Source organism: Aphelocoma coerulescens, chromosome 4 (assembly GCF_041296385.1).
Source record: "Aphelocoma coerulescens isolate FSJ_1873_10779 chromosome 4, UR_Acoe_1.0, whole genome shotgun sequence".
NCBI lineage: Eukaryota > Metazoa > Chordata > Aves > Passeriformes > Corvidae > Aphelocoma > Aphelocoma coerulescens.
In genome coordinates, this window is record NC_091017.1 from 601,070 (window position 1) to 625,727 (window position 24,658).

General features: G+C 50.6%; 1 protein-coding gene and 1 long non-coding RNA gene across 2 annotated transcripts in view; one reads left to right on the forward strand and one right to left on the reverse strand.

Moving 5' to 3' along the window:
* ANTXR2 (ANTXR cell adhesion molecule 2) overlaps positions 1–9,725 on the forward strand; it is a 79,733-nt gene extending 70,008 nt beyond the window's left edge. Inside the window, exon 17 of the mRNA XM_069012314.1 lies at positions 7,892–9,725. Coding sequence (XP_068868415.1) covers positions 7,892–7,930 — 39 coding nt within the window. The 3' untranslated portion in view covers positions 7,931–9,725. The remainder of the gene's footprint in view (positions 1–7,891) is intronic.
* Positions 1–24,658, reverse strand: part of LOC138109241 (uncharacterized) — a 55,803-nt gene that overhangs the window by 20,414 nt on the left and 10,731 nt on the right. The window lies entirely within an intron of this gene.

Genomic DNA, 24,658 nt, shown 5'->3' on the forward strand with positions numbered 1-24,658 from the left:
GAGGGCTGACACGTGCAGTGTGTGTGCAGAACGAGGGTCCTGCTGGGCTCTCCCTTCCTGTCTCCAGAGCCAGAGCCAGCCCCAGCCAAGTGGGCACAACCCCAGGAAGCTGCACCCTCCTGCCGCAGCCTTGCTAGTCTTCCTCCTAAGAGCCCTCACTTAAACCCTGCCTACTACTTCAAATAGGTTGACATCTTCCCACAGAATTTCTAAAGTGGTTATTTTGGTCACAGTAATTGTATGATAACTAGCTTAAAATTATTTCCATAGTGTCCTGAATACCACAGAACTGGGCTGCCTTCTCTTGTTACAAGCCATTGTCAGAAAGCCAGTCAGATGCTGGATAATCCACAGGCCAGGATTTGGGCTGGAGTCTGAATGCTGTGCCATTGCTCCAGTACAGGCTCAGAACACGACCCTGGGTGACTTACGCACCTAAAGCCATAGAGCACGTGGGTCTTAAATCTCTGAGCCATCTGAAGAGGAGAGTGTCTCTTCAGAAAGGCCGAGGTTAAAGCACTGATCAGGAAAAGGACACTGGGAAGTATTCCTAAAGGAAAGGGATGTTAAGAGAGGCCTGAGTCGAGGTCATAATAGAGGAACAGTGGAGTTTGAGAACGGGTCTTCTGACAGTTCTGGTTTATCTGTTGCTACGCCTGATTTCAGAGAAGGATAAATTGCGTTCTTCTCACAGTGGCTGCATAGATGGGAAGAAGGAAGAATGATGGGAATATTTAACTTGTGCTTTAGAGGTGCCATCCCTAGGAACTCCATATTTTGGATATTCTTTGTCCTTATAAATAAAAAAGGCCCCACAGCAGTAGGATTTGCTAATTTATGGCTTCAGCGGGCTGATTATTGATTCTACGAGACTTGAAGCGTGATGCCTCTATAGTAGCATATTATCTTTCTTTTCTTCCTGAAAAAGATGTCGCGAACTCACAAAGTTGTTTAGGATGCTGACATGAGGAAACTGGTACTAGAGATTAGGCCTGGTGTCAGTCTGTGTAGAGACCTCCCATAACATAAATGGGATCCCCACTCACAGCAGGGATTCATCCCAGAAGTTTTGGGAAGAGCTCAAAGAGCAGAGACATGTCTCAGACAAAACCTCTCTTCCATTTTTCCCCTGTGCTGCAGTGCTGCACGTGTGACTCTCAGAGCTTCACCTGGACGCAAGAATCACAATCCAACCCCCCAGTGTCCCATGGGAGGAGAGGGAGCTGTCCCAGGGACAGCTCTGTATGTCACTGTGGAGATGGCAGGAGATGTGTCCTGGTTTTGGCAGCACGTGCCTGAGAGGCTGAGTGTCCATGCGTGAGTGGCGTGAGCGGGCAAGGTGTGCGCTGGGCCAGCGCCAGGACACAGAGCACCTTCCCTCTGGCAGTGGAACGGCCTCGCTCGGCCTTCCAAGGACTAAGGAGAGCTGAAGGAGAAGAGCCCTTCATTGGCAGGCACCCACAGCAGAACCAAGAGCATGTCCTTCAGGAATGGGTCAGACCTTGCCAGGCCAGGGAGGAACTTCCAGGGAGGCAGCACGCTGGGAGCGAGGGAGGCTCACTGCCAAAGGTCAGGGGGAGTGAGCCAGGGCCCTCGCTCCAGAGGATCCCTGCTGGAAAAGCAGGGGCTCTCCAGGCCATTTCCACATCCTTTCCTTTTGCATAAGCAATGCTTGCCTTGCATGAGGAAAACAACAAACTCCTGCCCTCTAGAGACGGGAGACCTCCAGCTCTGCTGAATAAAATATTTGCCACAACCTCCTTTTGAAGCAGATGCTACAGACGCAGCCAGTTTTATCCTCCCCCAAGGCTCACCGGCCGGCTCAGCAGCTCGACACTCCCTCCTCCCAGCCCTGGAAGGCCAGCTCGCAGGACAGGCAGCTTGTCACAACCACTCTCGGTCAAGGCAGGAGTTTATTTGGAGAACTGCTGAATACAGCGGTCACAGAAAACTTGGCAAAGGAAAGAAATCCCTCCCTTCTTCACTACCCAAACCTGTCAGGGCAGGATGGCCAGTGCTCAACGCCAGCCCAGCACCCACTCCTGCCCGTTCCCTGCCTGCCCACAGCCCTGTGCCATCTCTATTCTACCTTGTCCACGACGGGGTGCAGGGCACCACGACAGGTGGAGTGCAGGTGGCTCTCGCTGGGTACCACAGAGCACAGGGGGCTGCAGAGCCCCTGGACCCAGGTCCCACAGGGGTACACCCCTGGTGACATGCACTCCCAAGAAAGAGCAGCTGTGCTGACTTGTCCGTATGCCCAGTACCCAAGTAAGTGCTGCTCGTGGGTGAAGAGCTGGCGTTTCCTCAAAGCTGCCAGCATACTAAAGATACCTCGGCAAACACCCTTGGCTCCCAGGGCAGCCAGCAGGTGTGTGCAGTTCCATCTGCGCTGCGGGTACGAAGTGGGCATGAGCCACCCTGGATTCCAACAGCAGCATTTCACACATAAACATGCCCTCCTCCAAACACACATCTAAATCACCGGCATTGAAAAAAAAAAAAAATCTTCCAACCTAGCATCTTTAAACTACCTCTTTGGAACCTCTTCCTGGCAGGTTTGGTTTCTCGGCCTCTGCTCCAAAATACAGCATTTATCAGATGCGAAAGACAGGAACTATCTTTTAAAACAACTTAGTCCTGTCTTCCTGCCCTTACTGCCCACAGCTAAAGCAGGTCCAAGGGGTGGAAGGTGGCTGTGAGGCACCTGTAACTATGCTGGCACCTTCTCCTCACAGCAACCTTTTTCTGGGTTCCCTTGTGACACCAGTTCCTGGACCCCAGACCCCGTGACCTTTGGAAGTTGACCTCCAGGCTGTAGGATTGCTGGGAAAGATCGTGTGGTTCACACACACACACACCAAGGAGGTTACATTACATAAATCTGAGGAAAATACACAAATTAACATGCCTTTCCACTGAAGCTGCTGGCAAAATTTGTTAAAAGTGAAAAACCAAATTCTTGTTAGGGCCCAAATAGCACTGTTCCATTGTAGTTTGTTTCTCTTCATGGTGGTGTTGTTACTTTAGGAGGTCACTTCAGGAGGTCTTTGAGCCCACCCTGCGGTGTTCTCAGATCTCACCTCAGCTCTGTCAGGGGTGTTTCAGCCAGCAATTCAGGAATTCTGGGGAAAAGCTGCCTCAGGCGGCCCCAGGAACAATTCCGGTGCCTGCAGCCGTAACACCGGTTCAGGAGCATCTTCTAAGGAATTATTGCTGATGAACTGTGTGACAAATGGTCCTTCCAGCAGCAGGTAGTGCCGTGAGGCAGCTCTCCGGGGGTTAAAGCCCTACTCCCCCGTGGCATGGCTCAGGGCTGTGCACCGGCACCTCTCCAGGTGCCACCTGCAGAATGGCAGCATGTGGGCTCTGCCACAGGTGAGAAGGGGAACCGGCAATGGGTTTGCCTGACATCAGACAAACGTGCTGGTGGCAGCACACCTGGGCAGAAGGGAGGTCTGAACACTCAGAGCCCGGCAGCACAGCACTCAGCTTCGTGTCAGCAGGGTGGGAAGCCAGTTTCAAACGCCCACAACGCCCCGAGCATCCCGGGGTTCCGGGATGAGGGATTACCACATTGTGGGGGCAAAGAGCAAGTGGGAGAGAGATGCCAGCTCCAGTCCCTGAGAGCTGTTCAGAGCTGCACAAGATGGGGTGAGTTAGCAGCCCTTCTCCACAGTAAAGAGTGATCTTTTAAAAAAAATAAACTTCCCTTCCACTGTACACTTGTCAGTGGGTATTTATAGGGTGAGTGAGTGTTGTAGCTAAAATACATCCCAGGCAGTGGAGCCAGGGAAGGAGCGGTCAAATTTAATACCAGAGGAGTTTTAGTGCCCAGATGGGCCAGGGGACACAGGCTCTAGGTAATGCTGCTTCTGCCACCCCTGGAATGGGGAGGTCACTGAGGGTCTTGTCAGACAGTGGGGTTTGGCCCCGCACAGGCGCTCTGGTTCCGATCCCACTGCCCAGAGGAAGTGCCAGGATTAATTCAGCAAGGAAACAGGACTCTGAGGCAGGTGCTGCCAGGCACTGGCACCTCAGTGCCCAGTTTGAATCGCTCCCAGCTTTACTCCCTCAGAATTCCCTTTTATTGTCACCATTGCACATGAGTGTGTAGGTCCAGAGCACATTTGTTATCCCAGTGAGCAGCAGATGGGGAGGCAATGATTCTGAAAAGGCGTGGAAAGCAGGAAATGGCCTGTTCCCATGCATTAACAGAGAGGAAAAGGTGTACCCACTCCTGTCTGTTTGTGCAAGGGCTACAGGGAAGAACACACTGCCCTCAACTTTGATCCTTACAGAGAGGCAAAGTGCAGGGTGCACGTGAGAACAAATAGGATCAGGTAAAGCAGGTTCTTGCCTGCTGACCCAAAGTGCAGCAGCAGCCTGGGCAGGCTGCCCTGGGGAGCTGTCGGGAGCAGACCGCTTCCTGGGGACGCAGGCTTGGGCTCGCAGGGATGCGCTCATCAGGGATGGAAGATGCTTTGGTAGTGCTGTGACAATGGGGCAACAGAAATGACAGTGTTCAATACATGTCTCAGGAGGGGCATTATTCTGAAGCCCTCTCCTTCCTCACGGCTCTGCAGGCACCGATCATGGAGTGCAGGATCAATGCCAAATCCCAAAAGGGCATGTGCTCTTCATGGGACACTGCAGCCGAGGTAGGAGCACATGAGTCTCAGCAATGGGCAGTGGGGATCTCAGCCCTCCAAGGCCAGGAGAAGCCAAGCTCTTAGGACATTGGGTATCATATGGGGCAACAACTGTCCTGGCAGAACACTGCCAGGTGCTGCTCTGGGAAAAGCAGTTGTTCTTAGTCCTGAGCCAGATGCTGAACACATCAGCAGTGCCCAGGGAAACTTCCCACGGATACAGCTACTTGGCCATGCTAAAGGAATCCAGTCATACACAAGGACAAGCACCTGAGACCAGGTGGAGCAGCTCAGCCTGGAGGCTCAGTGTGGTCACATCCCATCCCAGATCCAGTCTGCTTCACCTGCCCTTCCTGAATTCCTGATGAACACTGAAGGGGCTCCAGAGGAGTCCTTGCCATGTTCTCCTGCCCCTGCTGGAGCCCAGAATTCCACTGGGATCATGGGACAGCAGCATGTGTCTGCTCACACACACACAGACAGCCCAAAGTGCTCGTCACACATGGCCATCAACAGCCAAGCTCCAGGCCCAGGGCGGACACTGTCCCAAAGGGATGTCTCTTCCCCCCTTGCCCTCAGCATGGGCCACAGAGCCGTATGAGCTTGGAGAGAGACTCGCCGTTGCCCCTGCAGGCCCCTCTTGGTGCCTTGTTTCGGGCATTGCCAGGTGAGGCTCTAACCTGGGGTTTGGTGCGAGCGACCACCCAGTCCCTGAGATCCTGTGCCCTGTGAGAATTTCCACCTTGCCCTGTAACTTAGATTCAGAAAGAAATTCAACAACTAAAGAAATGCCTTTGATGTAATATAAAGTAATTCCTTCTTAGGTAAACCCCCCTTGCTATAGATCTCTTTCCTCTTTTTTGTTGCTGTTAAAGTCCTGCCACATTGTTCCCCCACAGTACCTCTGGTGCATCTGTGAGCATGAAGGGTGGGGTTTTCCCTATTGGATCTGGTGCATGGAGACAGCTCCCATATTCCCTACAAAGATCACAGAATGCATGCATAACTCATTTTTTAATTACTGTAGTGCTAAACCACTAATTTAGTGCAATTTCATACTGACTACATGTTGGTATTGTTAAGGTTTATGAACCAGTGATTTACAAGGCATGGTACGTCAGAACTCAAATTGGTTGGATTGATGGTTTAATTGAGCACAGGGACACGAGTGTTAACAGTTACTCCCCACACTGGGGTATCCTGGCAATGCCACCAGGATGGGAATGCATTGGTGGAATTGGTTACATGGAGAATGCGTGTTTTAATTGGGAAGGCCAAAACCAGACTGGTGAGACTAATGTTTGGTAAACAGTGCTTCTACTTAAGTAAATAGTTCGTTCTGTAAAGGTCAGATTAATCAGAAGAAAAATTTAATATTCTGTTTCTAAAAGCTGGTCTCAGTGATGACACAGATATCACTGCATGGGAGGCTTTGGATGCCTTTCGAGGAAGGACTTACGTGAGTCCGCCTCTTTTCCTCCACACCAGTTTGCAGGAGAAAGTGCTTGTTGGTCACATCACTGAATTATGAAAACCTGCAGCTCATATTGATCTGAAGTGATAAACCCCTAACAAGTGAACAACAAGCCTTTTATTTTCTGCCTGCCTCAGTTTGCCCATCTAGAATGCAAATGGTTGAATTTCCCACTTAAACTGACAGGGTATTTGTTATTACCTGTTACCGTCTGATGCTGAGAGTGTTTGGAGAGCTGGTATATCTTAGGGTTCTGAGATTCCCCAGCTCAGGGTGTTTTCCCTGCCAGTGACATGGGCAACCTGCCTGACCACACAACTTCTTTCTCTCCTCTCTTTGCCGTGAGTCATGGAATAAGGAGGTTGGGGGCAGAGATGTGGGACATGACTGGGGAACCAGACCAGGATGTGCTTGCTTAAGGTTCTCCTCTCGCCCTGCTCCGCCTGGAACCACTCATCCTGGCAGGAAAGGCCATGTGGATGTTGCACTTGGGGACATGGTGGTGGCCTTGGCAGTGTTGGAGGAATGATTGGACTGGGTGCAAAAAAGCTTAAAGAGCTTTTCCAGCCTAAAGGATTTCATGATTTATCTCTCTGCATCTCTTCTACACGTATAATACAGATGGTGGCAGCCAGAAGTTCCTACAGTTCCTGTCCCCACCTTTTCACTGGTTTTATATTTCTCACACAGCTGACAGAACTGAAACATTAGGAAACCCCTTGATGAGAACACTGCCCTTCTCGTGCCAGCCAAGACCTGCTTGAGTCATGCCAGATAACTCTGTGCCATCACCCTCCTTGATACCCAGAAAAACTGAAGATCGAATTAAATGAATGACAGGAATATGAAATCCAGCCCAAATTTCATTTGGCAATTCCATAATATCCCAGGTTTGAGCAGGAAGCAGTAATTTCCCTCCAGCAGTGCATCTCTTAAAGCAGAAATAAGGATTCAGAGCAGAAGCAGTGCTGCCTGCTCCAAATCCAGCACTGTTCGCGTGGCACTGTCCTTGACAGATGCCTGTGACCAAAGGGAAGGAATCGCTGCTGCGCCAGAGAGCTGCTTTGAGGCAGCACACCCTAATCTAACGCCCCATGACCCTGTGGGAGTTTAGGCATTTAAATGAGCTCCAAGTGAATAAAAAAGGTTTAAGATTTCACTGATGGATTTGTTTCATTCTGCTACATCGAAAGCTGTCAGGATTCCCCCTGTGCCCCTTTATGGAGGGTGAATGGTGTCCATTTGAATATGGCATCATGAGAAACCCCTTTTCCTTCTGCGCACAGCAATTTACAGACCCTAAATACAGAGTTTGTAGACGCAGAGGTGGGGTTATTGCTAATAAAATGCAGTTTCAGATCAGCAGCAGCTCTGCTAGCTAACAGTCACATCTATCCATGCTCACTGTGTGAGGACCTAGCTTGGGGGGGATCTGGGAGCAGGATCTGCCTTCCCCATGCTCTTCCCTTCCCACGGTCAGATGGGTTTGGGTTTGCTCACTGCAGCTTCCCAGAGTTTGTGAATTATGCTCACAGAAGGCCTGGGAGTGTCAGAACGTGTCGTCCGTGTCCTCGCGCTTGCCTAGAGCCTGCATTTGTAAGGCAAATGTGGTGCCTCACTCTGGGTAATTTCCATTAATTCTTAAAAGGTTTTTTCATGGGTTTGTTATTTTCCCAAACATCTGAATTTCAATTACAGCCTCCTAGCACCCAGCAACCTCTGTCTGCGTGTTACTCCACCAGTAACAGCTTCTCTCTTCCCTCAGGGCCGCTGTATCAACTTCACCCGAGTTCCCTCTCAGTAGAGGAGGAGAAGCAGATACCAGGAGGAGAGACAGCCACATTGCCACTGTCCTACCCAGCTGAGAGAACCGAGCCCTTCCTTGCATCCCTTGGACCATCTTCCAGCCCAAGCTCCGCAGGTTCCTGCATCCCTGCTCTGGAAGCCTGCATTCCAACCGCGCACTGGTGCTTTGCCCATGCCCCGGAGAGCAGCACTGCCATGTGTGCCTGGCTCCGTGTACCACCAAAGGGACAGCACGGCCACCAAAGATGAGAATGCTTTTCTATTTTTGTTATTTGCTGTTTTTTAAGGACTACAGATTCTCAGGATGCAATGTGCTTTTAGTGGAGACGCAGCGTTCCTCAGCTGCGGCGGAGGCACGTGGTATTTACACAGGGACTACTCGCCACGGGCACGGGATAACAATTCCCACCAGGCTAAGCAGGCGCAGAGCCGAGTGCCTCAGAGCCATGTCAGATCTCCAACCCTCGCCAGCTCCCTCCGTCATGCCTTACGGGAGCCTTCTGACTGGAAATCTTGTCACTCTAACACTGAAAAGTGCACACGCATGACAAAATGTAGACAGGATGCCTCGAGGTATCGGTAGCAAGCAAGACTTTGCCCTTTAGTTTTTGAAGACACCTTTCTTTCATTATGCACCCGGGACAGGAAGGAATTACTAGAGCGTTATTCCGCGGGAAGACAGCCTGTAAGCAGAGATCTCGAGCCGAGTTGGAGGGACTGATGCTTCAAGACCTTGACACTGTGGCTGGTGGTTTTTTCCCCTTTCCTGCATTCACAGTTCAGTAGCGCATGAAACATCATCATCTATAAACATACCTAGCAGTTGTAGGCTTGTGTATTTTTTTTTTAGATTAAAAAAAGCAGTAGCCACTAAGCTGGTATCTCAGGGTTTTTCCCCCCGCAAATCTCCAAGGGCTCTTCAGCGTCACAAGCCAGCAACTCTCTTTGCATGAGAATTTCAAAGTTTAATTAATATAATTAAAGGCAACAGCAAGCAGCAGCCTGTGAAGATTTTGCTCATCTTTTTTATGCCTTTTGACATTGAATGACCTATTACTGTATGTGCATTCCTCAGTGGCGGAGGGGGCGCCAAGCGTTGGGTACGATTCCGCAGCGGGAAAGACCTCTTTCCATCAATTCGGAAATTAAATTTACGGGAGCGCCGGCCATCACCAAACATCGACAATGTATGTATTATAATTTTTTAGAAAAACCAGTGTCGTGTCACGTCGACGATGCCAAATTATGTTAGCGTGAGCGGAAACACTGTGGGGGAGGAAGGAGGGAGCAGCTGAAGAAAAAGGCTCAAATGATCCAGTCACTTTCGATACTGTACTTCAGAGGCAGAATGGATATTCGAGTCGAAACCTGACAAAGCGCGCCCGCTTTGATGGGAACTGGTATAGACAATGACCAGTGGCTGGGTCAGTGGGATGTCTCTCTGCGAGCAGGGAGGCTTATCAAATGACACTAAAAATAAGTTCAACAACCATCACGTCGGAGGGGAAAAGGCGAACATTTCACATTTGGTGGGCATGAATGTGCGCAAGATGGAAAGAGCAATGCGGAGCATCCTGGGCTAATTATCTCCTTTGTGCTCTTCATTGGAATCGCAAGGGACAGAAATAATTCTCTTGGTCCATGTCCAAATCTGTGGCACTGCCCAAAGATGCCTTTACATTTATCCACTCGCTTACATCTTCTGCTTGAGTTTATTTATGTCACTGGTAGCCTCATCAGCAACAGCCATGTCTGCACATTAGACTATAAATAAAATTATTATCTAAGTTTCAGTCATTATTTCCGTCTTCTCCTCCCCCATAGCCTCCCCATCATCTGCACAGCTCAGACCTCCGTTTTCCAGCACCATGGTGACCCACGGTACTGGCTTCCAGAGGCAGCCCACCTTCCTGTGCACAGTGTGGCCGGGAAAGCTGCCACAGCCGCACCCAGGGGTCCCGACTGCCCACAGCCGGGGAGGACCCTTCGAACACCAGAGGGATGCTGCTCAGCATCAGCCACGCACCCGGAACCACTCAGTGCCCGCAGCGATGCCCTGCCGCTGCAGAACCACAGCTTGGGTGGCACTGGCCCTGGGTTGGGGACCTCTGACCCACAGAGCCCAACCAGCGAGCCCTTGGCTGAGCTGAAGCCCCTGACTAAACCTCTGTGCAGTCTCCAGCCCAATGCCAGACCGAGAGCCAACGCAGGGCATGTGTGCCAGGACATAGGTGAGGTCCTGCACTGCTCCTCAGGATGCTGAGGCGGCACAGGTGGAAGCACTGGGCTCAGCAGATGTCAGGTTCAAACACAATCGGCTCCCTCTTACTTTTCTTCCATTTTCCATGGACGCATGACACATTCTGAGGTGTCACTGGAGCACCAGCTCGCGTTCTGAGCTGCGCTGTGTAACAGGACAACATGCAGATGAAGAGGGTTTTTCCCTCATGTTTATCTGCTGCCTTTCAGAGAATATTTGTGACAAACTGAGACACAGAAGTAGAAATCCACTGACCGTTTTTTGTCCTTTCTGCCTGTGTCCATTGAAAACCATGGAATGAGCAGCTCTTCACAGAAAGACTGATCCTAAGCAAAACCAGATTTCAGTCTCTACACGGATTTTCCCTTCTAACTGGCACAATATCACAGCATGTTACACTTGGTATTTTGGTGCAGATAATACCTGAGAGTTTCCTTATTACACAGTGTGGAATGTCTGTCTCAAATTATTTGGGGGGCAAGAGGATTTTTTATAAAAAGTAAAATAAAATCCACTGACTCAGATGACACAAGTGAGACTTCCTTGGCAGGAGGGCTCAGAATGCATGAGAGAACCCTAAAGAGCCATGTACAAAGAGCCCAGCAATGCCACCAAGCAACCCTGAGTGGCTCCCCTCACCAGCGAGGTAAGGCAGGATTCATGGGAACAAGAGGATCCTCAATACGACAAGGTTGTGTTTATTTTATACATTTTGAAAATAGCAGAAGTGAATTGGCTGGAGTTAAAATGGACTAAAAATTAATTTTGCCATGTTCCCTTTCAGTTTTTTCGATTTAACAAGAACTACAGCATTCATCAGGCATGAACTTGCCATGTGTAACCCAGGGGAGCTGGGTCAGGCTGATCCAAGGTGAAATGGAAGGGAATTCTGAGTGCTGCGATGCAGACTCATGCCAAGCCCCACGCACTGCAGGACAGCCCCGGCTGGCCGGTACTAATTTCCTGTTGGGGATTTTCCTGCAGGAAATTTCTGTGCTACATCCCTCTTCTTCTGGTCATCCCTAATGTGACACCACAACTTTGCATTTTGCATGCTGCAGTTTACTGTACACACCTGACTCAGCCTCATCACACTGGAACACTCCCACACGGGGATGCATTCCCACTCCTGGGGATGCTGGGGTTTAGTGGCAAAGATAAGGTTATCTTTGACCCCTCTCAGCAATGGCACCTCACGCAGGTCATGGGTTTGCAACCCTTTCCTGGGATTCTCACAGATGCCTAGTGTCTGGCCTCTGCAAAACCTGTGGTGGCATCAGACTGCCCCAGTCACTGCTGTCACCTTTAACGTGTCCTCATGGTTCGAATCATGCTGACGTACTCCAGGGGAAAACCAAAGGTGAAAGCTCTAAGTAGAGGAGGTTCTAGGTTTTTCTTTCTGCTCTTTCTCCTGCACATGTAGGAGGAACTTGGGAATTCTGTGTTATGTCATTTCAGACCAAACCTCCCTTTTCAGCTGTGGAAGAAGTGGCTCTTTTATCAGTCACAATTCAGACTGCAGGGAAAGGTGAATAAATCCAGTGCTATCAATGAGGGAAAAATCCCCATTTGATCCTGCGTCACGGAGTGCTGCCTCATGACTACAGGAACCCTGGTCTGCTGCAGGACAGCTGTTTTCCTTAGTGCACCGGGAAGCAGCAGAGGTGCTGGCACCACCTGCCTTCGGAGTTCAGCTCAGGGAACCACTCCTTCACCGGAGGAGCCACTGAGGGGAAATTTGGGAGCTCAGTTCTGCAGTGCTGGGAGGCCGGACCCAGCTCTGACCTCCCCTCTATGCACTGCTAGGCATTCAAAATGGGCGTCACAGTGTGGCCCTGGGAGCAGGATGGGCACAAGTAACAGCCCACCTGCTGTGGACACCAAGCTCAGGAGTGGCCAGAGCAACATCCCCTTCCCGACGGCCAAAGTGAGGGGCTTGGCTGTTGTCCTCACCAAGAGCCAGGGCTCCGGCCCATGGAGCTGCCCCAGAGCAGGACACCGGGCCAACAGCCTCAGGTGGCCACAGGGGTCAGCACAGTGCTCCCAGGAAAAGCCACAGCAGGGACAACGTGTTGAGCAGGAACTTCAGAGGCTACAGTGAACAAGTCAAGGCAGTGCTTCATTTGCTGAGGAGCAGCTTCTGAGTACCTCTTATGCCGTTACAAAACTAATGTCACAATTTCTAGGGAGGGCCTTATTAGACCTGGCATGTCCTATTTTATTTCATTTCACTTCACAAATCTGTTTTGCACTGGCTCAATTAAAATTGTTATATATTTTTGGGTCCTGTGTAGGTGCCATCTGTTTAACAGTGCAAGTGGGTCCTGTGATGCACTTGTAAATTTTGTGCTGCAATATTTTTAATATAATGAGGGACTTTGGATGCAAGAAACTGCCTTTACTTGATAACTTTTTTGGGTTTTGGCAGTGAACTCACAATGGTTCTTCCTGTGTTACAAGGATGGCTCCACAGCCTATGGAAAAGCAAGACCTGATTTCCATGTTTGCACCAAAGTCGTATTATTTAATTCACACTTATTTTTTTTCAGTTGCTTGCTCTGCCCAGTTTTCTAAATGAGCTTATTTCCCCAAACGGGAATGCACAGGACTGCTCTGCTGCGGCCTGTGGCTGCTCCTGCCTTCTGGGGAGCTCTGGGATGTGCCAGGAGGGCCCAGGGGCCCACTGCAACAAATCACAGCCATCCTTACTGGGACTGGGAACAAATGCACCTTTTGAGGCAAAAATCCCACCTGCAAAGCTGGATGTACTCTACAGCACAGCCAAGCCCAGGACAAATCTTCTGGAAAACAGAACTCAAACATGGTTTTATACTTTGGGGGGTTTGATTACAATTTTTAGGTCTACTCTGATTTCACCAGCACTGAAATGCCATTCCTGACTCTCTGTGAATTACTACAAAACCCCAAACGCAACCCATTGATTGGTTCTCAAATTCTGGCACAGTCTCAAATTCTGGTAAATTCTCCAACACACTGTAGGAGAAAAGCATCTGCAATGGCACCAATCCTGCAGCACTTGTGGGGTTCCCAGGTCTGCTCCACAGCCAGGAGAGGGGTCCCAGGTCTCAGCACTCAGGTTCTGTAAGTGGAATGGCTTTGTTCTGGGTGGTGAATTGGGCAGTACCCAAAAAGCTCCCAGCTCCCTGCAGCACTGCTCAGCAGGGCATTTAGGAAAACTTGTTCCAAACAGCATGCTGCTTCTAAGCTGCCTTCAGGGACATGGATGTACCTGGAGCACGAGTCCTGCCCATTTCGGGATGTAACAAGACATGACTTAAGTCACGGAGAGATTCCTCCCTGATCACACCACTGGTTTTAGCATTAACTCCAGCCCCACCTAGGCCCTGACCACCTGCCCAAGCTCCAGCAACAGCCCTCACTGCCCTGGACAATCTCCTGAGGGCACAGGGAGACTCATCTGCTCCAACTGCGGCACTGGAGCAATGATTTACCTGGGATTCAGCACAGCACGGAACGTGAGCGCTCGATACCCTGCCACGACAGCACGGACCACAGCAGCCAAGATGCCCTCCCCTCTTTCCCTAAACCTCTCCAGGCTATCCATGCACTCTGTGGTTCCTCAGGACAGCTGCCTGGGATTGCCAGCCCCTGGGATAGATGGTGTCTACTGACAGAGCTGCAAGACGCTGATTAAATTATGTGCTTTGGCCAACCTGTGTGGGGAAAATTAATTGAAGCGCCAAGTGATGGGTTCAGCGCTGCCTTGTTGGAGCGGGGAGGTTGGGCTCTGTGATGCTTCATCTCCTTTTATTTGATTAGGCAAATTAGGAAACAACAGTGTGAAATGCATTATTGTACTAATCTGATGTCCAAAATGTGAATCTCATTAGAGCTCTGGCCTTGGTGCTTTTTATTTGGTTTCTCTGTAAGCTGAGGAAGAGCAAGTAGGCCAGAAATAGATATTTTCCAAATTACATTGGAATTGCCCAGTAATAAACATCATATTCTGTACAGGCTTCAGTCCCTGGAACAGCTCCTCACAAAAGGCATCTCGAAGCTTCTGGAGAAATTCAGTACAACACATGCTAGGAACGGAGGAGATGCAGCAGCGAGAGGAGGTTGGAGCCAGAGAGGGTGATCCATTGATCCAAGTTGCCTTAGAGCTCTGTGGGGTGAGACCCGGGGAGTGGGGACACTGTGCCCCTCCGAAGGGATGCTCCATGGTCCAAAAACGGGTTCTGCAGAACTTCTCTTGATGAGGGTGCACACTGTGGTGGTTTGGGGAGAAAGGAGGAACAAAGCAGGATGGATGGCAGGATGCCATAAGCCCAGGGGACAGCCACGCACCGTCCTGCCACAGCAGAGAAAGGGGGGCTGGCCCCGGAGGGCTCTGCTCAGCCCAGCCTGTGCCGGGGCTCCCTGTGGAACCTCCTCACTACATTGGGCCCTTCTCCAAAAGGCTGAACTGAAGGTCACTCTGTAACACCAGGGGAGAACAAACGTACAGTGTAAAAGTAAAACAACACAACATTTCACTGCAAAGGGCTCTCTGAGAAGAGCCAGTTCAGGTATCATTTGGAAAAGGGTCACTTCACAATACAGCCCTTCCAAATTGCAGCTCCAACTCAGAATTAATTATCCTTTCACTGTCTTGGGTTTTCTTTTCTTCTTTGCTTCACATTAACTGCAGCTGAAATTATTTTAAAGCAATGATCTTGAACGTCATGTCCTTCAGCTGGCCCTGAAAATCCATTTTCTATGGAAAGCTTCCTTTCTTCTCCAAGATTTCTGAGAGTGTACAAAGCTCATCAAGGCTCTGGTTCTCTAGGGGTGTCAGATGCTTGGATAATACCCAGGTGTCTGCCTGCTGGACCAGCTCCAAGGTACTTTATTAGCATGAAGAGGGTTATTTGGAAGCAGTTTAACTCCTTCAGCTCTCAGGACCCAGCACATGCCCTGCAGCAGCAGACAAGACACCAGGACACTGCCTGTGCATGGCTACAAATGCAGACTCTGAGTCACCAGCACCCACTGCCACATCTTGGAGAAGAAACACCTGAGATGTCCTGTCATCACAGCTGGAAAGATCAGCTGGTGACGTCGCACCCACATGAAAGCAGAGGGGAATTGCATGGACAACTGCAGACCACAGCTCTGCTGCACACCTGGGGCTCAGCCCTTCCCCAAACTGCTTTGGAAAATCCCAGCGAGCCCCTCCAAGGGAGCTGTGCCCTCCCTCATGACAGTGGCAGCGTGAGGGGACACTGTGGGGCCTGTTTTCCAGGCATGACATGCGGCTCAACATTCCCAGGCACAGACCAACACAGGATCCTAAGATGCCCTTGTCCCTGGCACCGAGCAGGGCAGGGGCAACAAGGGCCCTTGCCATGCCAGGGCGACCTGGAGGGGTGAGGGGGACTTGTCCCTGATCCATCCGGGCACACACACGCCACCAGCAGCAAAGCAACGGAGCCTGTGAAGATCCTGTCAACACACACTTAAAATAAGAGCTGTGAGCAGATGCACTTGGATTTCCAAGGACTACAGGAAACTTCAGCTCCTGGCTTTAGCAACTTGCCCCAGCAGTGGCAGAATGTCTCTGCATGGTCCCACAGAAGACACCACGCCCACTGGAACACTGCACCCTGCTCCATCTCGCTGCTGACATCACATGGTCTGCATCCTATCCTTTAACACGAGATATTTTCTGTAGTTTCCAGCATGCAAAATGGGACTATGCAAAACAAAGACAGAAAACACACAATTCCCAGCCTTAAAAAATCAGTTCCCACTTAAAAAGCAAAGCTCCTGTTAAACTGCAGTGTTGCTTCAAAGCTTGCAGCAAAGACCTAAAAATCTGAGCCACCAAGATATGTAAGATTTGAACAAATACAGTCCCAAAGGCTCTGTTTAAAGTTTTGAAAGCCCAAAGTTTAAGTTATTTGTGAGCTGTTTGAGGCCTTTTCTTGGATTAAAGAGGCAAAACCTTCCTTGAAGTTTGGGCTGTTTCCAAGTGGCAGTTGGCAGCAGGAGAAGAGTGGCACTCAGAGCCAACCGTGTTCTCCTTCTCCATGCTGCCGACCAGGGACATGGGACAGGACACGTGCACCTCCCCTTGGAGATGACTCCTCCTTGGATATCACAAACACAGCCATGTCTGTGCAACCAAAGAAAACATTTAGTGTTGCCAAAGCATTACACAGTGTAAGGAGACTGTGAGAGAGCGAGGTTCCTGTAGCTGGGCTTCCAAACATACTGAGGAAACATGGATTTTGGGAAGAGTGAAAGGAAGTTCAAGCCCTCTGTGGAATGGGGCTCCAAAGCCCAGAGAAGCTGAGTGGGGAGGAGAGAAGCTGTTAGCTCTCACTCCAGCTGCATCATTGGAAAAAGCAGCATCATTGGTCTGAGCCACAGAGAGCAATCAGGGGCCAAGGAAAGGCTCTCACAATGCTGCTGCAGCGTTTAACCCAACACAGCCCTTCCAATCTCCATGTCCTCCTGCTCCCAGAGATGTCCCAGTTCTGATGTCTCCAGGGGATGTCAGGTGAGTCCAGGGATGTCCCCAGTCCTCACAGAAGGGCTCACGCTGGCTAGTGCAGATCAAACCACTCACAGCTTCATCTCCCTGCCAGGGCAGGACTGCACAGAGGGTTCCTCGACCAGGACCTGGACACTCCTCAGGTGAATTGCCCTGATGAAGGCAACGCTGAGTACACTGACACTGGAAGGTGTTTTTTGTGTCCTCAGAGAACATCTGGAAACCATGCTGGGACATCCACTGCCACCACAACAAGGTCAGGCCCACCAAGGTGTCCACGATCAGGCTCCTCCTCCCAGAGCTGCCAAAACTGCACTTCCCTCCTCTCTTCAGGGATGAAGTTGTGCCTCTGGCATATGCCCCAGCTACAGGAACTTCACCTGTAGGGAGGTGGCGAGGACTGTTCCAAGTGGCTGATGTGGCACTGGTTGTATCTAATGCTACCCGGGCCTGCTTTCCCCTCCAACCCCACACAGACCCATGCAATCAGTTTAAGTGACAAAACCTCTGCAGGACCAATGAGACTCCCCTGTTACTTCTGTGTGTTTCCTGTTACACAGCGGCTCCTCCCAGCAGCTGAAGTTGAAACAGGACTGGCTTCAAAGGTAAACATTTCTCACAGCTTTCTCATCAAATATATTAAATACAGTCATAACCCGCCCCCCCCCCCCCCAATATTTTCTGTATTTGCTGAAGGATGACGTCCTCCTTGCCTTCAGCATGTGCCAGATTACTCATAAACCTGGACCATATGCCACTGCAATTTACTGATGGGCCCAAGCTGTTTTGGTAGATACAAAATCCGAGGGGATTAGGGAAGCTCGAGCCGTGCTGAAAACAGAGCAGCAGCAGTGGGGCAGCTGCTTGCTCTCTTTGCTCAACCTCAATTTAGGTCAGTGGACAAGAGCTGTCCTATGCCAGGGAAGGAAGCCGGGCTGACTGTGGGGGTACACACAGAGGGGACCCCAGCCATGGGTGTCTGTCCCCGTGGGGGAGCTTGCCCTTCCACAGGCCAGGTGAGACTACACTGCTTCCTCGGATCCGGAGCCTGGCTGCAAGGCCCAGTGAGGAGCCCTCAGCTCAAAGCCAAAGAGGAGGTGCTTCCCCCCATCCTGCAGTGACCCCTGCCTGGCAGTGCGCCTCAGGGTGTGGCAGAGCACGGTGACAGCCAGTGGTGGCTCCAGCAGAGCTCCCTGCTGAGACCCGGCTGGTGGCCTGTCCGGAAGGTGGCCGGTGACTGGCAGGTCACCACAGCTGTGTTTCTGTGTCCCTGGCCCTGGGAGGGATGTGTTCAGGGAGGGAAGTACCACCTGAACTGGGCTTTTCCTGGGTGGGGGTTACGCAGCCCAGAGGTGCTTGGAGCCAGCCTGTGGCTCCCAGGCCAGCACCTTGGCTGCTTTCTCAGGAGCCTGAGCCCACATGGAACATGGAATGACACAACAGATCTGCCGACTCGAGCATTGCCCATTTAATACCTGGAGGGACAAACAGTGCAGCTGCACCAAGCAGATACTTATTCAACAGCTTCTTCGCTGGCGCATTGGAACTGTCTTTCGCCTCCACACTATCTTACACAAGCACCTTCCTCACCTCGAACAAAGCCGCTGCTTGTCACCAGGGAATTCCAAAGGACTGCGGAGAGCAACAGGGAATGGAGACCAGAGTGATTGAGCACAAGCACCCCACACTACCCCATATGGATGGGAAGCAATCCGGACTATGGCTGCTGCGCATGGAATATCAAACTTCAGTCATGGGAACCTTCTTTCCGGAATATTCCTCCACTGGGTGTAATTTGGGATTTCTCATCACTTAGAAGATGCTCACAGTCAACACAGCCTGACTGGATTTCCAGCTGTCGGAGCTTCCTTCCACACCACAGTGTACCCCATTGCAAGGAGTTGCTCCTAGGGATTGCACTGCTCAGCACGATTAAGTAGATGAGAGCACCCATTATGACTTTCAAGTAGGAGTTCACGATTTGAACCTCTCACATCTCATCTTGACAGCTGAATTGCACCAAAAAAACTGCAGACATCCATCAGCCAGGCTCCAGAGGGGCAGCAGCACCTGACTCCAAGAGCCTGGCTCAGGCACCCTGTGCCCAGTCGCTGAGAAGGGCGAGGCCATGCTGCATCCCACTGGCTGCCAGCTCTGGTCCCGGGTCCTCGCTGGTGGGGACATCCCTTTGTGCCTGCCCAGCACAGCCCAGGGCTCGCAGGGCTCTGTGCCTGTGAGTCCTGAGCTCACAGCAACAGCTGGCAGGAGACTGAGCACAAGTGTCTACTGGAAGGGTATGGTTGGGCTTTTCTGTGTATTTTACAGATTTTTCTCCTCAAGTTTATCACTGCTGTGTCCCAGAGTGACCCCAGACCCCCCACACCTTCCTTCGGAGTCAGAGCAGGCGAGAATGTGCTGCTCCCTGCTCCATGTGCCCAGATGTGCCGTGCAGATGGGTCTGCAGGGAGGGATGGGGTCTGGCTGCCGATCACTGTTTACAACTCTTATTAAACCCATTCTCCTTTCCTAATTATTATAATAGTTCCTGAAAACACCACCCGTGGACTTTAAATGTTTGATGTGTGCTCTAATGAAAGCTGTGGAATTATCCCATGCTTGCTGCCACATGGCCCACACAGCAATGGAGATGCTAAATAATTTTTAAAAATTTATAGTTTACAAGATGTATGTCCCATCTGTGGCAATGCAGCAGCTCCCAAATGCCCTGAATTTCACTGCATTAACAACACCTCTTAAAACCAACTGGCTGCGCTCCACAGGAAGGTTCAGTAACGACCCAAGGGGAGCATCACAGCGTACACAGGTTGGAGACTGACCTTGTTGGGACCGAACACCACCGAAGCGCATAAACTCCACAGCCAAACCAAGGGCTTTACACCTCCAAGTAACACACTGCTGCTAAAAGCATTAATCCCATTATTCCAGAGAGACAGAAGTTCCTTTCAGCACCTTTGCCAAAGCTCAGCCCAATCACAGGCACGACAACAAAAACCTGGTGAGTTCAAGTGCAGTGTCCCTGGAATGATCGATCCCGGGGGTGAGATCAGGAGTCGCTTTTTCCCTCCTCTCCCAAGAGACGTTCTCTGTCACAAGGCTAAATCACACAAACTGTGCCCAACTTAAAAACTGAGTTTGGGATGGGAGCCAGAGCAGATGGTTAGGAAAGCTAAACACCACTGATTTATTTCTTACCCTTTATGCAGCAATATTAGAGACAATGGCCCTGATCAGAACAAATGAGAACAAACACGGGGATGCAGACTCAATAGAGAATTAACAACCAGCACTACCAGATTCCATTATGCTGTGATTAATTCTGAATTTGTGGCAGGATTATCAGCAGCAAACCTCTACCTCTAATAGAAGCAGTGCCAAAGCATCCAGCCTTTCAGGGAGGGCTCTTCAGTCTGCAAAGGACTCCAACAGGAAAATGGTGTGGAAGATGCCAGGCTCTGTGCTGCAAATTCAGCTGGAAAATGAACTTACTGTGCCCCACATCCACCCCCAACCCCAAGAAAACAACAGAAAAGCCTGGACAGACACCAGAAGGAGCTGCAAGTCTCTGAATCAGGGAGGTCTGAGGGATGTCACCTGCAAACCTGAGGGACACAGCCACAAGGTTGTCACCCTCCCTTGCCTGGTCCCTCTTACATGAGCGCTGGCCTTCTGCCCCCCGTTTCCCACTAGCCAGAGTGTGAGACTGGGAGGAACATCACCAGGTACTATACAGCCTTCCTCTTCCCCTGCCATGGCAAACTCTGCTGCAGGACATACAATGGCTTTGGTCACAGGGTGCCTCAGTTTCCCTGCCCCCAGCACATCACAGCCTCCCCCCACAGAGCTCCCTTCCCCTGGCAGGGACAAAAAGTGCAAGACACCCGACGCCTTGTCGCCATCAGCATTCCCATAAACAGGCTATAGTAATACTTAACAACTGTTCCCCACTGTGCCGTGTCACCCCTGGCGTGCTTGTCTGCACGAAGGACACCTGGCCTGGGAACTGCTGCCGACAGCCACAGGAAATGGACTTGCTGACAAGGGTGTTCAAGGCTGTTATTTGTGAAATGCAGCTGAGGTGGGAGACAATGAGTTCAGCCCTGTTTTGCTCCATTTCCCGTAGCTAAGCACATAGTAAAAGCTGAGTTTATACCCGGAGCTGCCATGCATGAATATCTCATTATAACTGCAAAGACCTTTTATTTGTATTGGGTCCTGCACCAGCACTGTGCTGTGTTAATCACCAGAGCTGGGCTCTGTTAATGACCAGCCCCGTAAACCAAATGCAGCAGGTTTGGTTCCTTCCATCCTTGGCCCTCCATGAGGGAAAGCAGGGGGCTGCTGCCAGGCTGGAATTTTGGCTGGCACATTGCAGATTATGGGTGCAGTCAATGGCAAGGAATTCCTGCGCATCACCAGTGGCGAGACCACAGAGGTGACGTCACGCCCTTAGTTGTGCCCGGCACAACGAATCCCAGTATGTTACCACAGCCTGCCTTTCAAAGAACTGGTTTTTTTACAGCACTTGATCATTCTGAGCAACAGGCATGAGAGAAAAGCCAGTGTCACTGGTTTGATGGAAGTTTCTTGGGATTTGTTTTAGGACCTTGCTGAAAGTCGGGATTTGTTTCCCCCCACTTCCACACAGGGAAGCTGTTGTTTTCCACAGGGCTTCTCTGCACAGAGTTTATCTGCCTGTAACTCCTACAAGGTCCCACCTCCCAGCTCCTCCAAAACATCCCTAAAGCAGAGCCAAGAGAGAATGGAGCAGCTGGGAGGAGGTGGGGGACATTTAAGGAGTGCCTGCAAAGGCTACGAACTGTTTTTCCTTCTGGAAAGCTGAAGGCTTGGTAAAAAAGGGACAAGAGTGAAGGCACATGGGAGAGAAATCCAAACACAAAGATGGAGCCAGGTGATGCAATGAAATACCAGCACACAAAACATAGAGATGCTTATGAGGTAACACAAACCTCCAACCCAGATGTCTTTTACAAAACCAAATCCTTAAAAACCCTCAGTGTCTTTTTTCCTTTCATGAACATTGATAATTTGGAAAACTCTGGGCTGGAAGTTGCTCCAGCTGTTTATGCTCCAGGGGCTGTGGCTGCAGTGAGTCAGTGCTGCATGCAGGGACCTTGTGAAAACTCTCCGCAGAGCCCAGCAGTGGCTGGCAGCACAGCACTGAGACAACATGGCAACTCTGCTTTTTGCGGCTACTCAGACCCCCTCCTATGTGACCCAAACACCTTTCTCCTTCCCTCCTGGGTTTTGGTTCCAGCTTAAGAGCCTGTGGAGTGAGAGAAAAGCTGAAACAACTTTACTGCTCAGCCAGGCCAAGCAGGGACCTTGCCTGAAACTCCTCCAGTTTGTTGGACTTGTAATTTGTCTCCAAGCTTGTACTGAGCTGTAGCCACAAGGCTGGAGCCAGCTCTGGGATCACCCGGAGAGCCAGGCAGTCCCTACATTCCGTGTGCGGTTATGCAGCAGTTACTACACCCAGGGTGAGCTCTAACTTGCACCCAGAAACCGGCCTCCACACCCACATTTTGGAGCTTGTAACACTTGAATGACTCATCATGGAACATGAGCACCTGCTTTAGTGATACGTGGTCAGGGAAGCTTAGGAGACATAGACCTGGCAGTGCTTTTGGCAGGACAGCAGCAAAGTGGTGGTTCAGAAGTTCAGGGGTTTGACTCTTCAAAGGGAACAATTAGCACAGCTATTCAAAGTATACATGGAGTGATGGGAAGGAATGGGATGTCTCCATAGAACCTTTAGCAAAACCCAAATCTAACTCATGCCTATGTGAAAGTTGCTGCTCTTAAAAATGGTGCGAATAAAACTGGTGTAAAGATGCTGAGAAATAGCAGTGGGAAAAGTGCTCTGAAGTGTTTTGAAGTCAAGAGCACCTTTAGAATGGGAATTCCCAGCTCACAGATCCAAACAAAGCTCCCCCTTCCCAAGAGCCAATGGTGACAGCAGGACCGGGGATCTGTTCCATGAGGAGGGACAACATGGCAGTGGCACAGCCTCAACAGCTTCTGTCCTGGGTGTGGGCAGGGCTCCTGGGGAGGGGTTCACACTCTGTTGCTCTCCACTCCCATCTCCTTCTGTTCCAGGGGCAGGGGGATGGATGGGACATGCTAGGAGATGGGACAGTGACACATGTCTGGCTTTGGCAGTCACCCCATATGTTCTTTGGCCCTGGCAAGACAGCAGAGCTCAGGCTCTCTCCTTTCCAAGCGGCCGTGGAAGGAGAGCTGCCCTGGGGAAGCCAGCAACATGGACACGAATGGAAGGAAAGCTCTGACCTCAAACCTGAGCTCTGATTCCACAAGGAAAACCCCACCAAAATTAGATAGAAACCGAGATCACATTTGAATGACCCACAGGGCAAACCCACATCTGCAGGGCTTCTGTGGGGGCTCCAAGTCACCCATTCGCTTTATACCAGGCAGGAAACAGAAGCAGCAAGGGCAGTGCCTTCCTCATGGGTTACAAACTGTTGTAGCTCGGGGTATTCATCAATGCGCAATAAAGCCCTGCCTCCTGCTAGTAGCTACAGAACATGATTCTTATCTTTAACCCAATCCCACTCACTGGGATTCCCCATGCTGGGAAGTGCGGACCAGTGCCCTCTCTCTCTCCACAGGCACTGATGGCATTTTTGGCTTGTCACCCCCTGACATGTACACAGGAGAAATTCTTTCTGCACAGAGCAGGAATGAGACACGGGAGTAAAACACTGAATAACCCAGGAATTCTTGTTACATCCAATGCAGTATCTTTCTTGGGGTGGGGAACTTGCACATGTTTTCTCCAGCTTCTCTTCTATAAATATTTTATCTAACCCATTTCCTTACGTAGGTAGACTTGGATATCAAAATAAATGAAATAAATGCACCTCTGCTGTGGGTTTTGGTAGAATCCCCGACAACTGTGGCAACTGCTGGAGAGTTGGTATTCCTCTTAAAAATCCGCTATTTAATTCCTGCTAACATGATTAGGTCCTGAAGCACAGATACATTCAATCACCACCTCGGAGTACCTCGTAAATCTCTGCTCAGTATCAGAGCAGTAATGACGCAAAGAACCTAAAGTGCTTTAGGTAGAATATTCCCCTTTGCTGCGCTTTGAGCACAGAGTGTGCTGGTCCACCTGAGGGTGCAGGAACAGCCCTAAATTCCTCTCAGGAAAACTGGGCTGTGATAAGCACCTGCCAGCTATGCTGGACTTGGGCACCCAGGTACCTGTACCATCCCTTTCATTGGCTGTCACCTCTTGGCTCCTCAGCCACCATAGCTCCCCCACCTTCTCTATCTCCCCCAGCTGTGCCTGAGATCCCATGCCCTAAAACCACTTTCAAAACTGAGCTGGTTAAACTGCTGGAAGTGTCTGTATGGGTGAATGGAAATCCATTTCAGTCCAGTTCACGTCAAATACAGTTTAAATCCCCACGGGATCAGACTAAGTTACATGAGTATCAGACATGGTTACAGTAAGTGCCCGTGAGAGTTTCTCCACCAGAGTGGTGGGATACATTACAAAAGCAGTTTATACCAGCACTGCCTTGTCTGAATCACACGTTTCTGCCACTGATACTCTATCTGATCTAGTGCGAGGTGTCCCTACGTGTGGCAGCTCACTCAGCCAGGGACTGTGAGGCAAAACCACCAGTGCAGGTGAGAGAAGAGTGGCTTTAAAGGACAAACAGAAGCACAAAACCACCCTATGCTGACAGGGACACAATGCATTCAGCTGTCAGCTCTGCAGGTAACCAAAAGTGCGTGGTTTGGGGGGGCTCTGGGGAGTACAGAACTGGGATGGAGGGTTTGGACAGCAACTGACAGGGAAGGATGCTTGGCGGCCCATGAGGAATTGTCTGATCTTACCAAGAGCCTCTCCTGAAATGCTTGGCAGGTGTGAA